A 17,350-nucleotide genomic window follows, 5' to 3' on the forward strand; every position below is an offset into this window, starting at 1 on the left:
TATGAGGCAATTTCATCATTTTAATATTAAAACAGGACTATACGCTAAAAGATATTCTGCTTTATTGATATGGTGATCTCACTGCTCATAAATCATAAAAATTAAAATAACCCCTGTATTTTCTAAAGCTTGTGGAGGTTGAAAAGAACATTAAGTTTACCATGACATTCAGAATGATGCTATCAGGAAATAAATTTTAATATTTTAAGAAGAACAATAAAAAGGTGCAACCACCTTGGAATTTCATACGTTAAATACTCACATCTTCTATCAGAAGTAATGATTCTGCATCTGATTTTCCTGGAAACCGGATCTTCATGTCCTTGAGGACAAATAAGGTCTGACTTGTTAGATGGTCTTCTTGTTCCTTTGTTCTCGGTTGCCGCAAAGACTCACTCTTAAATTTGAAAGAATACAGATATTTGGAGGGGGTCTTATTTCATTGTGCCACTATAATCTGAAAGATATTTCTAGGTAAAAATGATGCACTTTTAATTAAAAAAAAATAACAAAAAGAAAATTTTTTTTTTACATTTATTCTTAGGATTAAATGGATATGATTTTCCAAGAATGTCTTTCACACTTCCACACAGTTGTAGTTTATTTAGCACAAAACACTAAAATAAAATGTAAGTGTTTAAAAAAGACTTCGTGGTCAGTTCCATTTGTTCCATATACCTTATGCAATTCTTGATTAGAAAAAATAATTATTGATAGTTACCAAATGAAATTCATCCATTTATATTTTCTAGACTTTTCTCTTTGGGAACATAATCCACATTAAATAAACAAATAAATTCCTGGCCTATGTGTAGGTGCCTTGAGATATCTATTTGAGCACCTACAACTACGCCTGGTTGCAAAATAAGTTCACTGACCTCCTTAACACTGAATCTCTGGGATTCGTGCTAAGGAGGGAATATGCTGTATGTTAACATGAAGAAAACATTACGAACTATGTTATACTTCAGTAGCCTAAGGATAAGTTATCAATTTTTTTTTTAACCTATTAATCAATCATCCCATTAAGGAAAATTTACTATCCAACAAATTCCCCCAAATTTACATATATACTGCAGAATACACTGCAAGGTGATACATTTACTCAGATGATTTTCAACAAAATTACCCTAGACCATCAGCAAATGGACATAAAACGTTATTCTCAGTGTCCATCCTCAAGTTCTATGATATAGTAGAGTCTGCTTTTGAAGAACTCATACTAAGTTATAGGCTAAGTTGGATGAATAACTCAAATCCCAGAAGACCATGAGTTGAATTATAGAAAGGATCTGAGGTTCAACCTGTCCTCCTCCCCACTGATCCCTTTACCACCTAAATCCTGAGTGTAGTGCTTCCTGTAATCTCGGAGTGAAATAGATGACTTACCATCTGAGAGTTAGTAGAGCTGGCTTCATTAGTGTGAGGCAGATGCCTCATGTAGGAGGAAGCACGGTTTAAGGAATGCGACCGAGACCCTGAAGCCGGCCGGGATGCTGATATCATTTGTTGAGCAGAAAATGGCCGGTTGTCTGCACTGGAAGGTGATTGAGAAGAGATGGACCGAGGGCAACTGACTGAACGCCTAATAGAGCCTATTATGATGGAGAAGAGGGATGATAGTACAGTAGCGAGTTAGAAGTTTCCCACTTCATTGGGTTCATTTAAACTACCAATTAGACCACATGGTAGCAGGATGGCCATAAATGTAAAAAACATAGACATCATCATGAGAATATGAGTTTGAAGTTAATTCTTCAATATAAACAGTAAATTTGGTGCAGAACCCCTGTCATGTATAAAGAATGGCAACCATGAGAACAATTCTTAAACAGTTCTGTTCTTGAAATGTGACATAAAAGAACCAGAAGGAAGGAAAACTAACATTTATGGAGCATCTTCTATAAGCCAGGCATCTTGCCTGGTGATACACTTTTATCTTAATCCTCACAGAAACCCTCTGAAGTAGGAATCTCCATCCCCTGGAGGTTCAGAGGAAGAACTTTCTCAAGGCCACATGATGAGAAAGTGGCAAAGCTCAGGTTTAAGTCCTGACCTACATAACATCAGTGTCCTCCCTCTTTCTAAAGCATTACGCCATCTACTATCTTTGGATTAGACTGACAATTTATTAGAATAATCTGTGTATAGGTTAAAAATAGAATACTTTATAGCAAGATTCATAGGGAGGGATGCAAAGGAGTCTAGAGAGTGGCCAGGATAAATGGATGTTATATTTCAGAAACTATGAAAAAAATAAATAAATAAAACAGAAGAAAAACATAAAGATTATCCTAATGGAGTTTAAGTATATAATTGGTTATTACAAGAGTGGGACTAGACAGATAGTCTTCTTATTCACAGGACAGGAAAAAAAATAGGTTTAAATTCCCATAGTAAAGATTTAAGTCAAGAAAAAAAATGTCTGGATCTAGAGGATTATCAGAACAAACTAGGGAAAACCATAGAATATCTTCCCCAATGCATATTGAGACCATTTATGAAAGAGAACCAACTGTTCCAGGTAAATTTTGATTCCTTGCACAGGGAAATAGAATATCACTCAATAGTATACATTTATATCCTTTTTAGTTCATATATTCTTTATACCCTCTGTTCTATATTTTCTCTCTGCTTGGGGAATATATCAGTCTTCACTAATTAAATAATTTAATAAAACTCACATGAAGGCAGGTTGAATACCCAAATAATTCTCTTCATTAGCTGTTGAAAAAAATTTAAACCTTTATAAAGTCAATGGACATAAACCTTATATTTAGGGATGTATTTCTAATGGATATTTTGAGTACACAATAAGCCTAAAACCATGTGGTTCTGGAAAGTACAAAAAATTATACTCATTACAGCTTATTACAAAAGGTGTTTAAAAAAAAACTTCCATTTTTTCTAACTATTAACTTTCTTCTGAACTTGAAAGTCGTATCTTTTTTTGGAAAGGACTATGCATCTAGAAAAGGGCTGTGTCGGGGCGCCTGGGTGGGGCAGTCGGTTAAGTGTCCGACTTCAGCCAGGTCACGATCTCGCGGTCCCTGAGTTCGAGCCCCGCGTCAGGCTCTGGGCTGATGGCTCACAGCCTGGAGCCTGTTTTCGATTCTGTGTCTCCCTCTCTCTCTGCCCCTCCCCCGTTCATGCTCTGTCTCTCTCTGTCCCAAAGATAAATAAACGTTGAAAAAAAAAAAAAAGAAAAAAAAAAAAAGAAAAGGGCTGTGTGGAAAACACACCACTGCTCAACCTTCTACCAAGAAAACACACAAAAGTGTGTGCTACTCCTACGCCTTGGTCCTGCTCTGTTTGAGGGCTTAAGGTGACAGTTTGGACCTGTATAACCTGATCACAGGTGCAGAAGGAAAAAAATCTTTTCTCCTGAATCACCACAGATTCCCATTTTTCCCCTGCACACACTGGAAATTCAGACAGAATGATTAAATCACTAGACATGCCAATAAGTAGATAAACAAAAAATGGTTATAACTTGCATACACAAATTATGTGAGAAAATATTTCATACCGTTTTTCATTTATGAACATCTTATATCAACCCAAAATATATCTCTGAAACTATAGCAAGTTTGAATTTCCTAAGTTAACAAATGTTACACATAACCTGGATTTTGTCCTCCGTCATTAGCATTACTTTGGAGAGAAGCCTCAAGGAGCGTTTGTGGCTATTCCCTAGTGTAATATTAAAGACAGAATATAAAACAAATTTAAACCTTTGAGGTAATTCCTAATGACTATAAAAATAAAATATAACTAGTAAAGAAAAAGATATGTAACTGAATTAAGCTATGTTTAAAATGTGAATTCACACTTAAAAACATTTTTAATACACTATTTTTCTGATCTCAATTTATTAGCCTGTTGGTCTGAGAACAAAGAACACTCTCAGAGCTATAGAAATCCTAGCAACATATTCTCTACGCTATCCTCTGTCGACTCATGCTCTTAGGAATGCACACCTTAAGCAACTGAAGAGGGCTTTAAAAAAAACTGTTATCTAGGCAGGACAATGTCAGCTTCCAAAAGAGAAACAGAGCCCTCCTTACCTATAGACATATTGAAAGTACTTAAGGCGTCTTTAAGAAAAAAAGGAAGTAATTGATAAAATAGCTTGCAAACTCTAGAACAAGTGCTCAATAAACATCTTAAATGAGTAATTAAATAAATGAAATGGAACATAATGCATTACGTTCCCTCCAAACACATAAACTCTCAAAGACAGGACATATATTAGCATGTATATTTATGGAATAATTCAGTAAAAGAAAGTAAAGGAAAAAGAAAAGAAAGACCATTAAAAATCTTCATGGTAATTTGGTAAAAGAATAATTAAACATTTTCATGTTTGTGCTGTATTCCTTATGTTATGTGCCAAAGTATGGAAGGCCAGGTTTAAAATCCACTCAATACCAGGGAAATAACATATTAAACAAACCATTGCTGGAGATCAACAGAAGCTCACAGTTGTGTTTACTGCATGATTGAACTGGTCCCTTTAGTAGAGCCCTGGGACAACAGAGAACAAGGGAGAGACAGCAGAGATGGGAGTTAAGAAAAGCCCTGCACTGGAGTATCCAATGAGCCTGGGAAAAGAACAATACCACACTGGACATTTGGGGATGAAAGAAGAATTGTGGACACCTCTGAAATCAAGGAAGGAATGAACGACAGAATGGAGGAGAGAGAAAATGTGAAAAGAAATAAAAGAAGAAAGAGAAAAGAGGAAACCAGAAAGAAGACAACACAGCAGCTGGTCGGCTACTCTCCTGAATACTTGCTGCAACCCAAAAGCCCTCACATAAGTGTTTAGCCCTGATGGAAATGAGGGAACAAAACTTTAACTATTTCACAATTCTGTGGGCTCACAGAATTGATGATCAAGTCAAATGCCTAGAGAGATACACATTTTTATAGGTGAGAATATAAACTAAAATGGGTGACCAGGAGGAAGGGAAAATGGAGAATGGAATGAGAGAACATCCTGTCTTAAAAGAGTATGAATTAAAAGAGAATTCTCTCTTAAAAGAGAATGAATTAGCAGATTAGCAGCCATGAGGCACGTTTTATAAAATCCATGCAAAAATCTAGCACTTAACAAAAACTATGAAATATAAGACAATGGACTGTAAGAGATCCTTGACTCAAACCTTTTGTTTTCTATCTACAGAGCCTGAAAGGGATTGTGGGTTGTGCCCAGGTCCGGTTAGGGAAGGAAGCGGGATAGAATCCAGGTCTCCTCACACACGACAAGGGTTCATTTGGCCCAAGGCCTTTTATTGAGTTCAGTAATTTCAGTTCCATAATTCTTCATAGAACAACTAAATTAGAAGAAATTAACTTACTGGATTGTTGAATTAACTTGTAGTGGTTGGACTGTTTCAGGTCATACGTAACTTGTTTTTCTCTTTTCTTATTTTGGTATTCTTCCTTTTCGTTGTCATCTGATTCCGAAGAGCTGCTGCTACTGTCATAACTGCTGTCACTGCTATAGTATTTCTGTCTTCTCATTACCTCAGAGCTCTCAGGCATGGAGGACAGAGGCTAAAATAGAGGGAAATGTGTTATTCTGTTAGAATTCAAAAAATTAACAAACTATTAGCATGATTAGCTACTATTTTTAATTTCCTGTTTATGCCTGCTGCTTTTCACAAAAGCCTGATAATCCCCCAAGTATGACTGCTACAGTGCTATTCACTAATTGTTCGTTTCTGCAAAATATTCCTTCTTAAATGATACAGTTCAGTCATAACGAGGAGAATGCTGTTTCTGCATGATTTGAATAAATGACCAGAGTATTCACACAGAATAACAAAATAAAAGAAAACATTTGATATGAAAATATAAAAATCAGAAACGTAATCATTCTGCATAACCACTTTTCTTCATTCCATACAAAGAGATTAGTTAATACTCATCAAAACACGAAGATGTACTTTTATTGTACCACTGATGTTCAGAGTCACTCAATAATTGTGTGTGTGAATGTATGTTGCTTCTGAGAGACAGAGAAAGAGAGAAGGAGAGAGGCAAGGGGAAGAGAGGCAAAAAAGGGTAAGAAAGCAGCAGCCAGTTAAACCACTATAAGTAACATAAATCACTGTAAGTCGAGTAAGGTCACATCATAAAACAGAGTCTATGAGCCTATCCACTCAGATAACGTATAACAAGAAGCAAGGTATTCCTCACATGTCTAATTTGCTGTGGATATTTTCACAAATAAAAATTTTTAGTTAATTACCTACTTTCCATATTGGTCATGAACAATTCCTATCTTTTCTCATTTCTAACTGTGACATATAGGTCTGGCCATAATGGAGTAACACTGTTTTCATTGCCCATGCTACATAAAAAAAATTAATATAATGTAAAAAGCAATATGGCATGAATTTTTGGAGGACAGGTGCCAAGAAGAAGGGAAAATCTGTAATGATTCAAAATGGTATTATGTTCCAAAATCTCCATTAGAATTACTGGTCTCCCAACCTCCCAATCAATATGTCTCCAATGATGCCAGCCGAAGGAATAAAAGGAAAGTGGGACAGCTTCACTTCAGAAAGAATGTGCACAACCAAGAACAAGACATTTTTCTGACTTAGTCATTTTAGGAGACTATTTATTATACAAACCATATGCCTCTTACTCCTGCTGGGAAAGGTGCCTGTAGTTGTATACTAGATTCTCGTTCTCTGTTAAACAAAAATGCTTTGATGTTAGCATACACCATAATGAAATCCTTGGTTACCGTGGGATTTCACTGAAATATCAAGGTATATCTTCTTGTGCATCAGTGTAGGATGAAAGATAAAGAGAGAAATAGCATTTCATGAAGTGCCTGGAATACACAGTGAGCCAAAGCATGATCCTCTTAAAGTTACTGCCTTTCCACAGGATGAAAAATAACAAAAGCAGGAAAGTAATTTCATACGCTAAGGTACCAACCTGTATTTCAAAGTATGCTTTCCTTTTGATAGTCTAATATTTACTGAGCACTGGCAATGTTCAAAGAGATATATATGCAAACACTGACTAGTACACAATCATCAAACATTCTGACAGTCCTGGGGAATATGGATTCTACAGGAAACATGTTTCTTCAGAAGTCTCACAGAACCAGAAGAAACACTGGCACGACCGGGCTTGCTAGTAATGCCCTCTTTCATGTAGGCAAACAGCTTTAAGGTTTCTTAAAGAGCTGACTACGTAATGAGTTATTTGATCCTATAAAGAATCACAAGGGGAAGCAGACAGCTGAACCTTTGTGTCATATGTGCACTTGGGACTTTCTGACCAACACACTGTTCAAGCAATAATTCATAAGAAGTCATAGCAGCATAAAGTTTGAACAGTGCCTTAATTACAAAATGGAATCTGTAAAGTGGCATTGACTTAGGACGCAAACCATACTACTTATTTTTATGTCCAATTTTATTATGAATTGGGTCAGACATAAAAATATATAAATAGCAGAAAGATTAGTAAAACAAATATTTATGTCCCTACCACTCAGCTGAAAAAAAAAAGAACAATGCTAATAGCTAATACTTTATGTGGTATTTATTATTTATATCGTTAATTAATATTTCTTAGTTTCTCAAATAAGGGAAAATTATTATTTCTCCTAGTACGCATTTCATTTAACCTGCACTATCTTCAATTATTCTTCTACTATAAACACACTGGAAATTAATGTGTAGCATGTGATATCATCCCTTTAAAAAAATTTTTTTAACGTTTTTTTTATTATTGAAAGACAGAGACAGTCAGAGTGTGAGCAAGGGAGGGGCAGAGGGAGACACAGAATCCGAAGCAGGCTCCAGGCTCTGAGCTGTCAGCACAGAGCCCGACGTCGGGCTCAAACTCACAAACCGCGAGATCATGACCTGAGCCCAAGTTGGAGGTTTAACCGACTGAGCCACCCAGGCATCCCTGTGATGTCATCCCTCTAAAAAGGAAAGCCTGCTTTGAAGTTTGGCTCAGCCCAGACCCTCAGTGTACATAAAGTTAAAAGTTATAAAAATGCTTTTACTTCAGACCGATTATGCAGCTTTCAACCACTTGGAAATATTACTGACATTAATAACTACAGAAACCAACCAATACATTTCATTTCAACAAATACAGTTAGTTTCCACCACTTGCCTAGAAATAAGAGGGGTTGAAAAAAATCCATCATATGAATTCTGCCCTCCAGGAGCTTATATTTTTATTTGAGTGAGAAGCCTTATTTGATGAGGCAAAGAAAAACATGACAGTAGAAGGCTGTCTCAGGGCCTTTGCATTTGTCGTTCTAACATAAATATTGTGTCCCCGAGTTGTCTCATAACTGGTTTGCTGAATTGCAATAATTGATACATAAAGTTTAAAAACTATTCACTTTTACAGATAGTCTAAAATATATCTGTTCCAAAGGCATTATCAACAACATCTTCCACAATTCTTCAGTATAAAGTACATATTTCAGAAGAATGGTGCCTAAGATCCAAGGTCTCTGCTGTCCACCAGATACATATTTTTCACCAGATTCATCTTGCACTGTTTTACTCCTCAGGAATCTTCCATTTGAGTCATTCCAAATTCTTTCTTTTCTTTCCAATACTCTATGCAGTGTTACACCTCCATGTCCTTGCCTTAAATATTTCCTCTACCCTGAACATCCTTCTCCTGCTCTTTTTTTTCTTAATGTTTATTTTATTTTTGAGAGAGAGAGCAAGAGAGATAGAGATAGCACGAGCAGGGGAGGGGCAGAGAGAGAGAGGGGGACAGAAGATCCAAAGCAGACTCTGTGCTCATAGCACAGAGCCTGACGTGGGGCTTGAACTCACGAACCGTGAAATCATGACCAGAGCCAGTCAGATGGTTAACCGACGGAGTGAGCCACCCAGGTGCCCCTCCTTCTCCTGCTTGTAAAAGATTAAAGCATTACTCATTTTTCAAGACTCAGTTTAATTGGCATTTCCTTTACAAGGCCATTCATAGTCTACCAATCCTTTGCTTCTCTACATTAGTGTCGCCCTTTCCTCTCCCTTTATTACACCACTTGCCACAATATACGTGGGTTTTGGTGCACCTATTTTTTCTTCCACCAGCCAATAAGGTTTTGGTGGACACATTCAACAAATTTAACTAATGGTTCTTGACAACCTTCTAAGTGCCAGACACTGTACTAGGTGCTAGAGGTATAAAAATGACAACACGCTTCCTACCCTCAAAGAACTTACAAATTCATACTAAAGCAAATATGCACACAACTGTCACAGCTGCTCTACAAAGTGTTACTTGTGGCACAGCAGAAGAAGCAGAAGAAGGAAGTCTAACTAGGGGAGTGAGGGAAGATTACACAGAGGCAGCAAGGGGTCAGCTAGATTAGAAGGGGATCTCTAATCAGTCGAGTAATGAATGATTTTTTTAAATAGGAAGGCATTCCAGAGGCATGAAAAAAGCATGAAAACATGACAGAGCATGCTGATGTGTGTAAGGACAGAGAGATAGCTTTGTATTGCAGAAATATAAACTAAAAACAAACAAAAAACATATTTTAAAAAAACAATAAAAAATGTTTCCAAGATTTTACAAACTCAATATTTTCCTACTCTACTAGCAAGGACTTTGACATATGAAAAAAAAAAATAGCATGTAGCTATCATCACTAAAGAGCAGATGAAGGTAAAGCAACCACCTGCTCATTTCTGCCTGCATGACAGCTTCCTGTTTATTCCTAGAAACCATACCTATTTTAATGAACACAATTTCAATGTTGCCGGGTCAACAATAAGTGGGGTTTCCCATGAGGATCTCCAGAGTCATGATTTGCCTTATCTATAATGCTACACATCTCTGATCATTGTAAGTCTAGGATATGAGAAAAACGTAATACAGAATATAGAATAAAGGTACTAGTTCTAAGTCCCTCTTGGCCCTAACTTATAGGGTTTTCACTAGCATTAGGGAAAGAATAAAAAAATGAGGGAAACTATTAAAAAAAAAATGAGGGAAACAAGAATGTAGAGGTACTGTACCTTTGGTCCTCGAGGCTTGACAGTTTTGCCCATCAGTTTTTCATCGTCAATTTCACATTGTTCCAGAAGATCTAAAATATCTTCCTCCTTAAAAACAAATTAAAATTGTGGTCACTAATGAACTCTAGAATTTTTCCAAGTTCATTAATCTCCATAAAATAGTGTACAACAAAGAGTCCTAGAACTATTAAATGAAGATTGCTCAGATCAAAGGAGAAATAAAGGGTCATGGAAAAAATCTCTTGAAGAAAACTTCACTAAAATCTGGCAATATAAAAAATACATACCTGAAATCTATAATGTATTAATATCATAAATAAATATATCCTTAGGTTCTAGTACACTACTAAAATCTTAGAGTACAATACTTCAATAAATTAGCCTATTGAACATTTTAAAATTTCTAAAAGTACACTCTAGTTTCCAAAGCACAATTTCTTCAATTATTTCTATTTAATTAGTGCAAAATAATATTACAACTTCAGGCAGAAAATTGATGATTGGCCTAATAATTTCATTTAGAACAATCTAATGTTAGTATTTGGTTAATGGGCACAATTTAACGAAAATTCTTTCAAAATTTTAACTATTTTAACTATTTAACTATTTTAACTATTGCTCAAGAGTATCTTTATGAAAGAGTATCTTTATCAAAAGTTTTCATTCTATGGGCATAGTATCTTCTCTTACACTCTTCTAGAGTCATTTTAAAGTCAAAGGGAAAAGTTATAAAACCATATACTGAAGTAGATGTTTGAGCAAACCGGAGAAATATGATATAATACCTACACTGAAAGAGGTATAATTTATGGTTTGAGTTATTTATTCAACATATAAATATATCATATCTTCACTTATGTATTATGACATATTTCAGTGTCCCTTAAAAAAAGGTTTTTGAAAATATAGAAATCTCATGGTACAATGGAAATTTGTAAAATAAGTTACTCTTCATCCCAATCCAATAAAGTTTAGCCATTAAAATACCAAAATACTTTTGTTATAATGTTTTGATTAAATAATAATCCTACAATGAATTCCAATGACAGCAACACAAGATAATGAAAAAGAAACTCAAAGAGTTCTATTTCTGCTTGAGAGAAAAAAGGTCATAATAGCTAATACTTTCATTATAGCAGCTAGAAAAAGACAGATAAATTAAACAATCACATTTTTTTTTTAATTTTTTTTTCAACGTTTATTTATTTTGGGGGCAGAGAGAGACAGAGCATGAACGGGGGAGGGGCAGAGAGAGAGGGAGTCACAAAATCGGAAACAGGCTCCAGGCTCCGAGCCATCAGCCCAGAGCCCGATGCGGGGCTCGAACTCACGGACCGCGAGATCGTGACCTGGCTGAAGTCGGACGCTTAACCGACTGCGCCACCCAGGCGCCCCAACAATCACATTTTTTTAAAGACATCAGAAAGCTGTGGTTTAAAAGGAATGTAAAAGAAACTGAATACCAGAGGGGGGAAAGTTCTTGTAGGTAAGCAGACATGAGTAGCCACTTTCTACTTTGGGATCATTTGTCTATTCTGCACACAGAAGGGCAGAGACCATGTCTACAATAGACAGAGAGATTCTAGTGGGATAAAGAGAATCCAACAGAGTTTTCGATGGTCATGTGGGCTAGTGTAACATCTAGAGGAGCCCCCACAGAGCTGGGTCTCTCTGACAGCAATTTTAGTGAATATGTAGTGGAGTAGGAGGATAGAGGTATGTAAAAGTCAGTGCTACTCCTCTGCAACCTTACAGATTTTAGATACTGATAGAGAATGAGGTCTATAACAATCAATAAGTGACGTCTATCCTTGACGCATTTGAAACAAGAAGCTAATAAAACTACTACAACCCAGCCTGGACCTAGTTCAACTTTTATTTACTTTACTTTACTTTACTTTACTTTACTTTACTTTACTTTACTTTACTTTACTTTACTTCATTTTATAGAAACAAATTTGGCATACAACATTGTGTAAAGACACATTTACATATTTAATATGAGCCTAGAGCCCAATTCACTCTGTGAGCCTAGAGCCCAATTCACTGTGTCTCCCCCTCACTGCCCCTCCCCAACTCACGTGCGCACTCTCTCCCTCCCTCTCCACTTCAAAAATAAACACTAAAAAAATTTTAAAAAAAATTATAAGACATTAAAAATAATAGTAAAAAGTGACACATGGACACATCAAAGTAAAAATGTTGAGTGAGGAAAAAAAAAAAAAAGCAGCTGGGGAAAAAAGACGTATTACATCCAGAAGGAAAACAAGAATAATGATGGTTGATTTCTGAATAGAAACAATAGAAACCAGAAGACATCTATAAAAGTGCTGAAAGAAAAAAAAGCCTGCCAAGATAGAATTCTATACCCAAACAACCATTTAAGAAAGAAGGCAAAATGAAAGACAATTTCAGACCAAAAAAAAAGGAGAAAATTAATCACCACCACACTTATGCTACACATGCGTCCATGTAGTTTTCTTTATATGAATTTTCCTTGTAATTTTCTCAATTTCCTGAAGCTCTGGATTAATGTATCCTATTGGTTTTGGAGAATTTTCCTCCATTATTTCTTCAGATATTTCTGCTTCATTATTTTGTATTTGTCTCTTTATGGGACTCTAATTACATGTATATTAGATCATTGGACAGCATTCCATCTATCTTTGAAACTCTGTTCTGTTTTTCCTTTTTTTATCTTTTTGTGTGCTTCAGTTTGGATAATTTCCAACTGATATATCTTTGCTCTGCCCAGTCTGCGATAAGCCTATCTGGTCGTTTCTTAATTTTTTATTGTATTTTTCAGCTCAGTATTTGATTGTATTTTGAAAAAATATTTTCAATTGTTTTTGAAATTTCATTTCTCTGTTGAAATTCTGCATCTTCCATTCATTTTATTCATTTTTAATCAATTTTATTTATATGTATATTTTCTTTAATATGTGTGTAGTATTTATTTTAAAATCCTTGTATGTTAATTTTAACATGGAGATCATTTATAGACCTGCTTTTTAAAGTGTTTTTTTCCTTTTTATTATGGGTCACTTTTTCCTGTTATTTTTAATGTCTTATAATTTTTTTAAATTTTTTTTAATGTCTATTTTTGAAGGGGAGAGAGAAAGAGCATGTGCACACCCACAAGTGGGGGAGGGGCAGTGAGAGAGGGAGACAGAGTCTGAATTGGGCTCTAGGCTCATATTAAATATGTAAATGTGTCTTTACACAATGCTGTATGCCAAATTTTCTTCTATTAAAAAAATAAAATAAAAGGAATATGAAGGAATATGAAGTACTAAAGTAAGTTTCTTCAAACTGAAGACAGATAACCCTTGTTAGAGGCATGGATCTGCATGAAAAAATGAAGAATACAAGAAAGGGTATAAATGTGAATAAATAGGAAAAGCTAGTTAGAAAACTATTAAAGACCACTAATTGCTTAGACAACACTAACAACAACGTATTTTTAGGTTTATAACATATGTAAAAGTAAAATATATGTTAACAGCACAAAGTCAGAGGGAGTCACTAAATGAAATGAAATTGTTATGGTCCTTAATTCAAGGTTGATTATTATAATGAAAGGATGTATGTTGTAATTTCTTTTATAAACATTATGCTAAAAATATAACAAAAAGCCAAAAGAGAAGACAAAATAACATAACAAAAAATAATTGATTTTTCCAAAAGAATAAAGGGAACATCCAAGGAATAATGAACAGATGGGATACAGAACAAAGGTAAGAGAGAAAACAAGCCCAACGATTCCAGTAAATGTGTGAAATGATCAAGACACAGATAGTGTCAGGCTGAATTTTAAAGCAAATATGACCCAACTACATGCTATTTACCAGAGACATCTTAAATATAAGAACACAGATGAGTTGATAAATAGATGGAAAAGATATGCCATTCCAACAGTAACCATAAGAAAGAAACTAGTGCAGCTACATTAGTCACAGAAAGTAAATTTTAAGACACAGAATATGACAAGAGAAAGATGAGCACTTTATAACAAAGAAATTTTTAAAAATGAATTAATTAGAGAAACACCTTCGTAACTTCAAAGTATATGAACCAAAAACTGACAAAACGAAATCCACAATCACAGTTGGAAGTTTTAACAATCTCTCAGTAACTGCTAGAACAAGTAGGCCCAAAAAATTAGGAAAGATATAGAATATCTGAACAACGCTAATAGCCAAGCTTACTTAAATGACATGTATAAAACTCTATCGCCAATACCTGTAGCAGCACATTATTTTCAAGTACACTTGGAACATTCACTAAAATAAGTAGTCTATGAGTTAAAGCAACTATCAATTCATTTTATAATATTGAAATCAGAATGTTTTCTTACACTAATGAAATCAACTAGAAATTTTTAACAAAAATAAAACTAGAAATGTTTAATGTATGAAAATTAAGCAACGAACTTCCAAATATATAATATATATTCCAAATATATAAATAATAAATATATAAATAAATAACCAAATTAAAACCAGAAATTAATTTGAGGTGGCTGTTAATAAAAATACAATACTAAAAAATTACTAGATATAAGGACAACATACAAAAATAATCATATGTTTACATCCTGGAAGCAAATTTAAAAATGAAAAAAATTGAAAACTGTATTATTGACAATAGTAGCAAAAACATCAAATACTTAAGAATAAATTTAATTAGGGGCAACTGGGTGACTCAGTTGGTTAAGCGTCTGACCCTTGATTTCAGCTCGGTCTTGATCTCAAGGTTTGTGACATCAAGCCCCATGTCAGGTTCTGCACTGACAGCATAGAGCCTGCTTTGGATTCTCTCTCTCCCTCTCTCTCTGCTCCTCCCTTGTTCACACACTCTTTCTCTCTCAAACTAAACATTTAAAAAAATATTTAGTTCAGCATGTGCAAAAATTATATACCAAAAGTTATAAGCACAGATGAGTAATTAAAGACTCAAGTAAATGGAGAAATATACCATGTTAATGGATCAGAAGACTCAGTGATGTTAATTCCCCAGTAATTATTTTATAGATTCCTCATAGTCCCAATTAAAATCCCAGCAACCACTTTGTAATATAAAAATTAATCAAAATCTAGAATCAAGTGGATTCTAAAATTTATATGGAAGCATAAAGGACCTAGAAAAGTCAAAAGCAACAGTACTACAGATAGTATGATATTTGTATAAGAAGAGGTTCACAAATCAATGGAATACGACAGGCAGAGTGGTGACATTTAAACTAGATTTTGAAGAATCCAAAGAATACAGGAATTAAGATTTGAAGCCTATTTATTATGTGCCAAGTACTTTATGCAGACTACTTTAATTAACCTCAATTTTATTTTAACAACTAACCTGTCAAGTATAGTTTTAACAATACTATATTAGTGATGAGGAAACTATTGATCAAATAGTTTAGTCTAAGGTTACAAAATTATTGCATGGGCAACTAGAATTTGAATGTAGGTCTATCTGGTTCCAAAATCCCTAGGCTTTCTAGCAGAAAAAGTGGGGCTGTGGAACAGAATAATGACAAGATGAAACAGACGCTGTGTCCACAGGAGAGACAAACAACAGTGCAGAACAGGTGAAGGAAAATGAACAAAGTCTCCCATGTCTTGATCAAGAAAAGCAAATGGGCCACAGAATATAATTCTAATGGTGGAAACATCTGCGTATGTCAAAAGAAACACTTTTAGAGGAAAAGAACATTGCAGTAGACATTATTCCTTATGCTTCTGTCTTTTAGGTGTAGCCAGATTGAAAGTGGCTTTATATCCTTCTGTCGCAGAATTTGAGTGAAAAGCCCATAGCAAAATCTATCTATAATAAACTTTATCATGACTTTTGAATCACTCAATATAACAGTGTATCCAAGCAATGGAGGTTATCACTGTAATGAAATGACAGTAATATAAAGTACTAACAGTTTTAATAGGTCCACATAAACTTACTTATCCAATGGGACATTAGCAAGCACAATGCAAGCAGTGGCTTGATTAGCACTTGCACACTGGGTTTATCCTCTTGAAATGTTTCCTTTTAGAACTCCAAGCTACCATATTATGGGATCTGGGTACCCTGCTGAGAGACCATGTAGAGAGAAAGAAACACCCAGCCAGCTCCCCAGATGTTCCACCTATCTTAACTGAGGCAGCAGACATAGGAGTGAAACCCTCTGCATTTCCAGCCCAGGTAAGCTTCCAGATAAAAGCAACTATATGATTCACTCCAAGTAAGCCAAAACAAAGAGCCACTCAACTGACACTAGCCAAGAGTACAGAATATGAGCAAATAAATGGTTTATTATGCTACAAAAGAAAACCGATAGACATTTTGGTAAACAGATTACTCTGTGTGTATGCGTGTGTGTGTTTCAATTACTTCCCATATGCCAGGTCTATGCAGTATATCAGGGAAAAATACTGTATAATGTTAGTTACAATCCAAATAACAAGAGCATCACAAACCACTAGGTTAATTAAATGGATTTTTTTTATTCAGTTATATATACACGCCTCTGTGAGAAGGCATGTTACAATAGATTGATATTACAATATAATATCAACATTCTCTGCTACATAATTTGTCCTGTTAGACGTCTAATTTATTAAATCACTTGGTTGGTTATGAAATGCTACCAACGGTTAAAATAGAAGGGAAATGCCTCTTAAAACTAAAATGTTTTTATATGTGGGACTAAGGTGGGTTGTTTTTAAAAACATATTGTTTGGCTTCATTCATTTTTCTCTTTATAAACATTCATTCCTTTACCTTCATCCTTTTCAAAGGATTATTCAGCTCTCGCTGGAATGAAGCTGCTCTTCCTGACAGGAAGGTCTGAAAGGCAACAGCCAACAAATTTTCATACTTTTCAAGCAGAGTTTTATCTTCAGGAGGATAAATTCGTCTACAATAAATCAGACAAACCAACTGGTTTAAAAGAAGCTATCGTAGTACAAGAGTTAAGGTCAGTTACATAGATACTCTTTGACCACTTACTCTGCCAGTCATTTTACTAGGTGCTAGAAATAACGATGAACGCAGGTATAAGAAATTCACAAATTGTCATTGTTTACCTACGCAAATTAAAGTTTATCTAGAGCACGGTCATTAAACAATGAAGCTCCCGAAGGCATAGCATAAGGGTTTTTGTGGGGAAGTGGTTGGATAAAAATTACAACTGGGCATATTGAAGGAATACAGATCTTCATGAGAGTGAGCAGGTAATGAGCAATAATCTGGAAGTTGTGCATGTATAGTGTGGCTACTGACATACAAGAATGCAGGCATTAATCCTGAGGTTCTCT

The 17,350-nt window shown here is 35.0% G+C and overlaps 1 protein-coding gene across 8 annotated transcripts in view; it reads right to left on the reverse strand.

The window, feature by feature from the left end:
• The window catches only part of TTLL7 (tubulin tyrosine ligase like 7), a 145,697-nt gene that overhangs the window by 44,259 nt on the left and 84,088 nt on the right, over nucleotides 1–17,350 (reverse strand). For all 8 annotated transcript variants that reach the window (XM_045036106.1, XM_019837310.3, XM_011284903.4 and 5 more), the window contains 5 exons: nucleotides 16,815–16,950; nucleotides 10,038–10,124; nucleotides 5,364–5,562; nucleotides 1,390–1,595; nucleotides 263–397 (listed from right to left, as the gene is read on the reverse strand). In XM_045036106.1, coding sequence (XP_044892041.1) covers nucleotides 263–397; nucleotides 1,390–1,595; nucleotides 5,364–5,562; nucleotides 10,038–10,124; nucleotides 16,815–16,950 — 763 coding nt within the window. The remainder of the gene's footprint in view (nucleotides 1–262; nucleotides 398–1,389; nucleotides 1,596–5,363; nucleotides 5,563–10,037; nucleotides 10,125–16,814; nucleotides 16,951–17,350) is intronic.

Source organism: Felis catus, chromosome C1 (genome assembly GCF_018350175.1).
Source record: "Felis catus isolate Fca126 chromosome C1, F.catus_Fca126_mat1.0, whole genome shotgun sequence".
NCBI lineage: Eukaryota > Metazoa > Chordata > Mammalia > Carnivora > Felidae > Felis > Felis catus.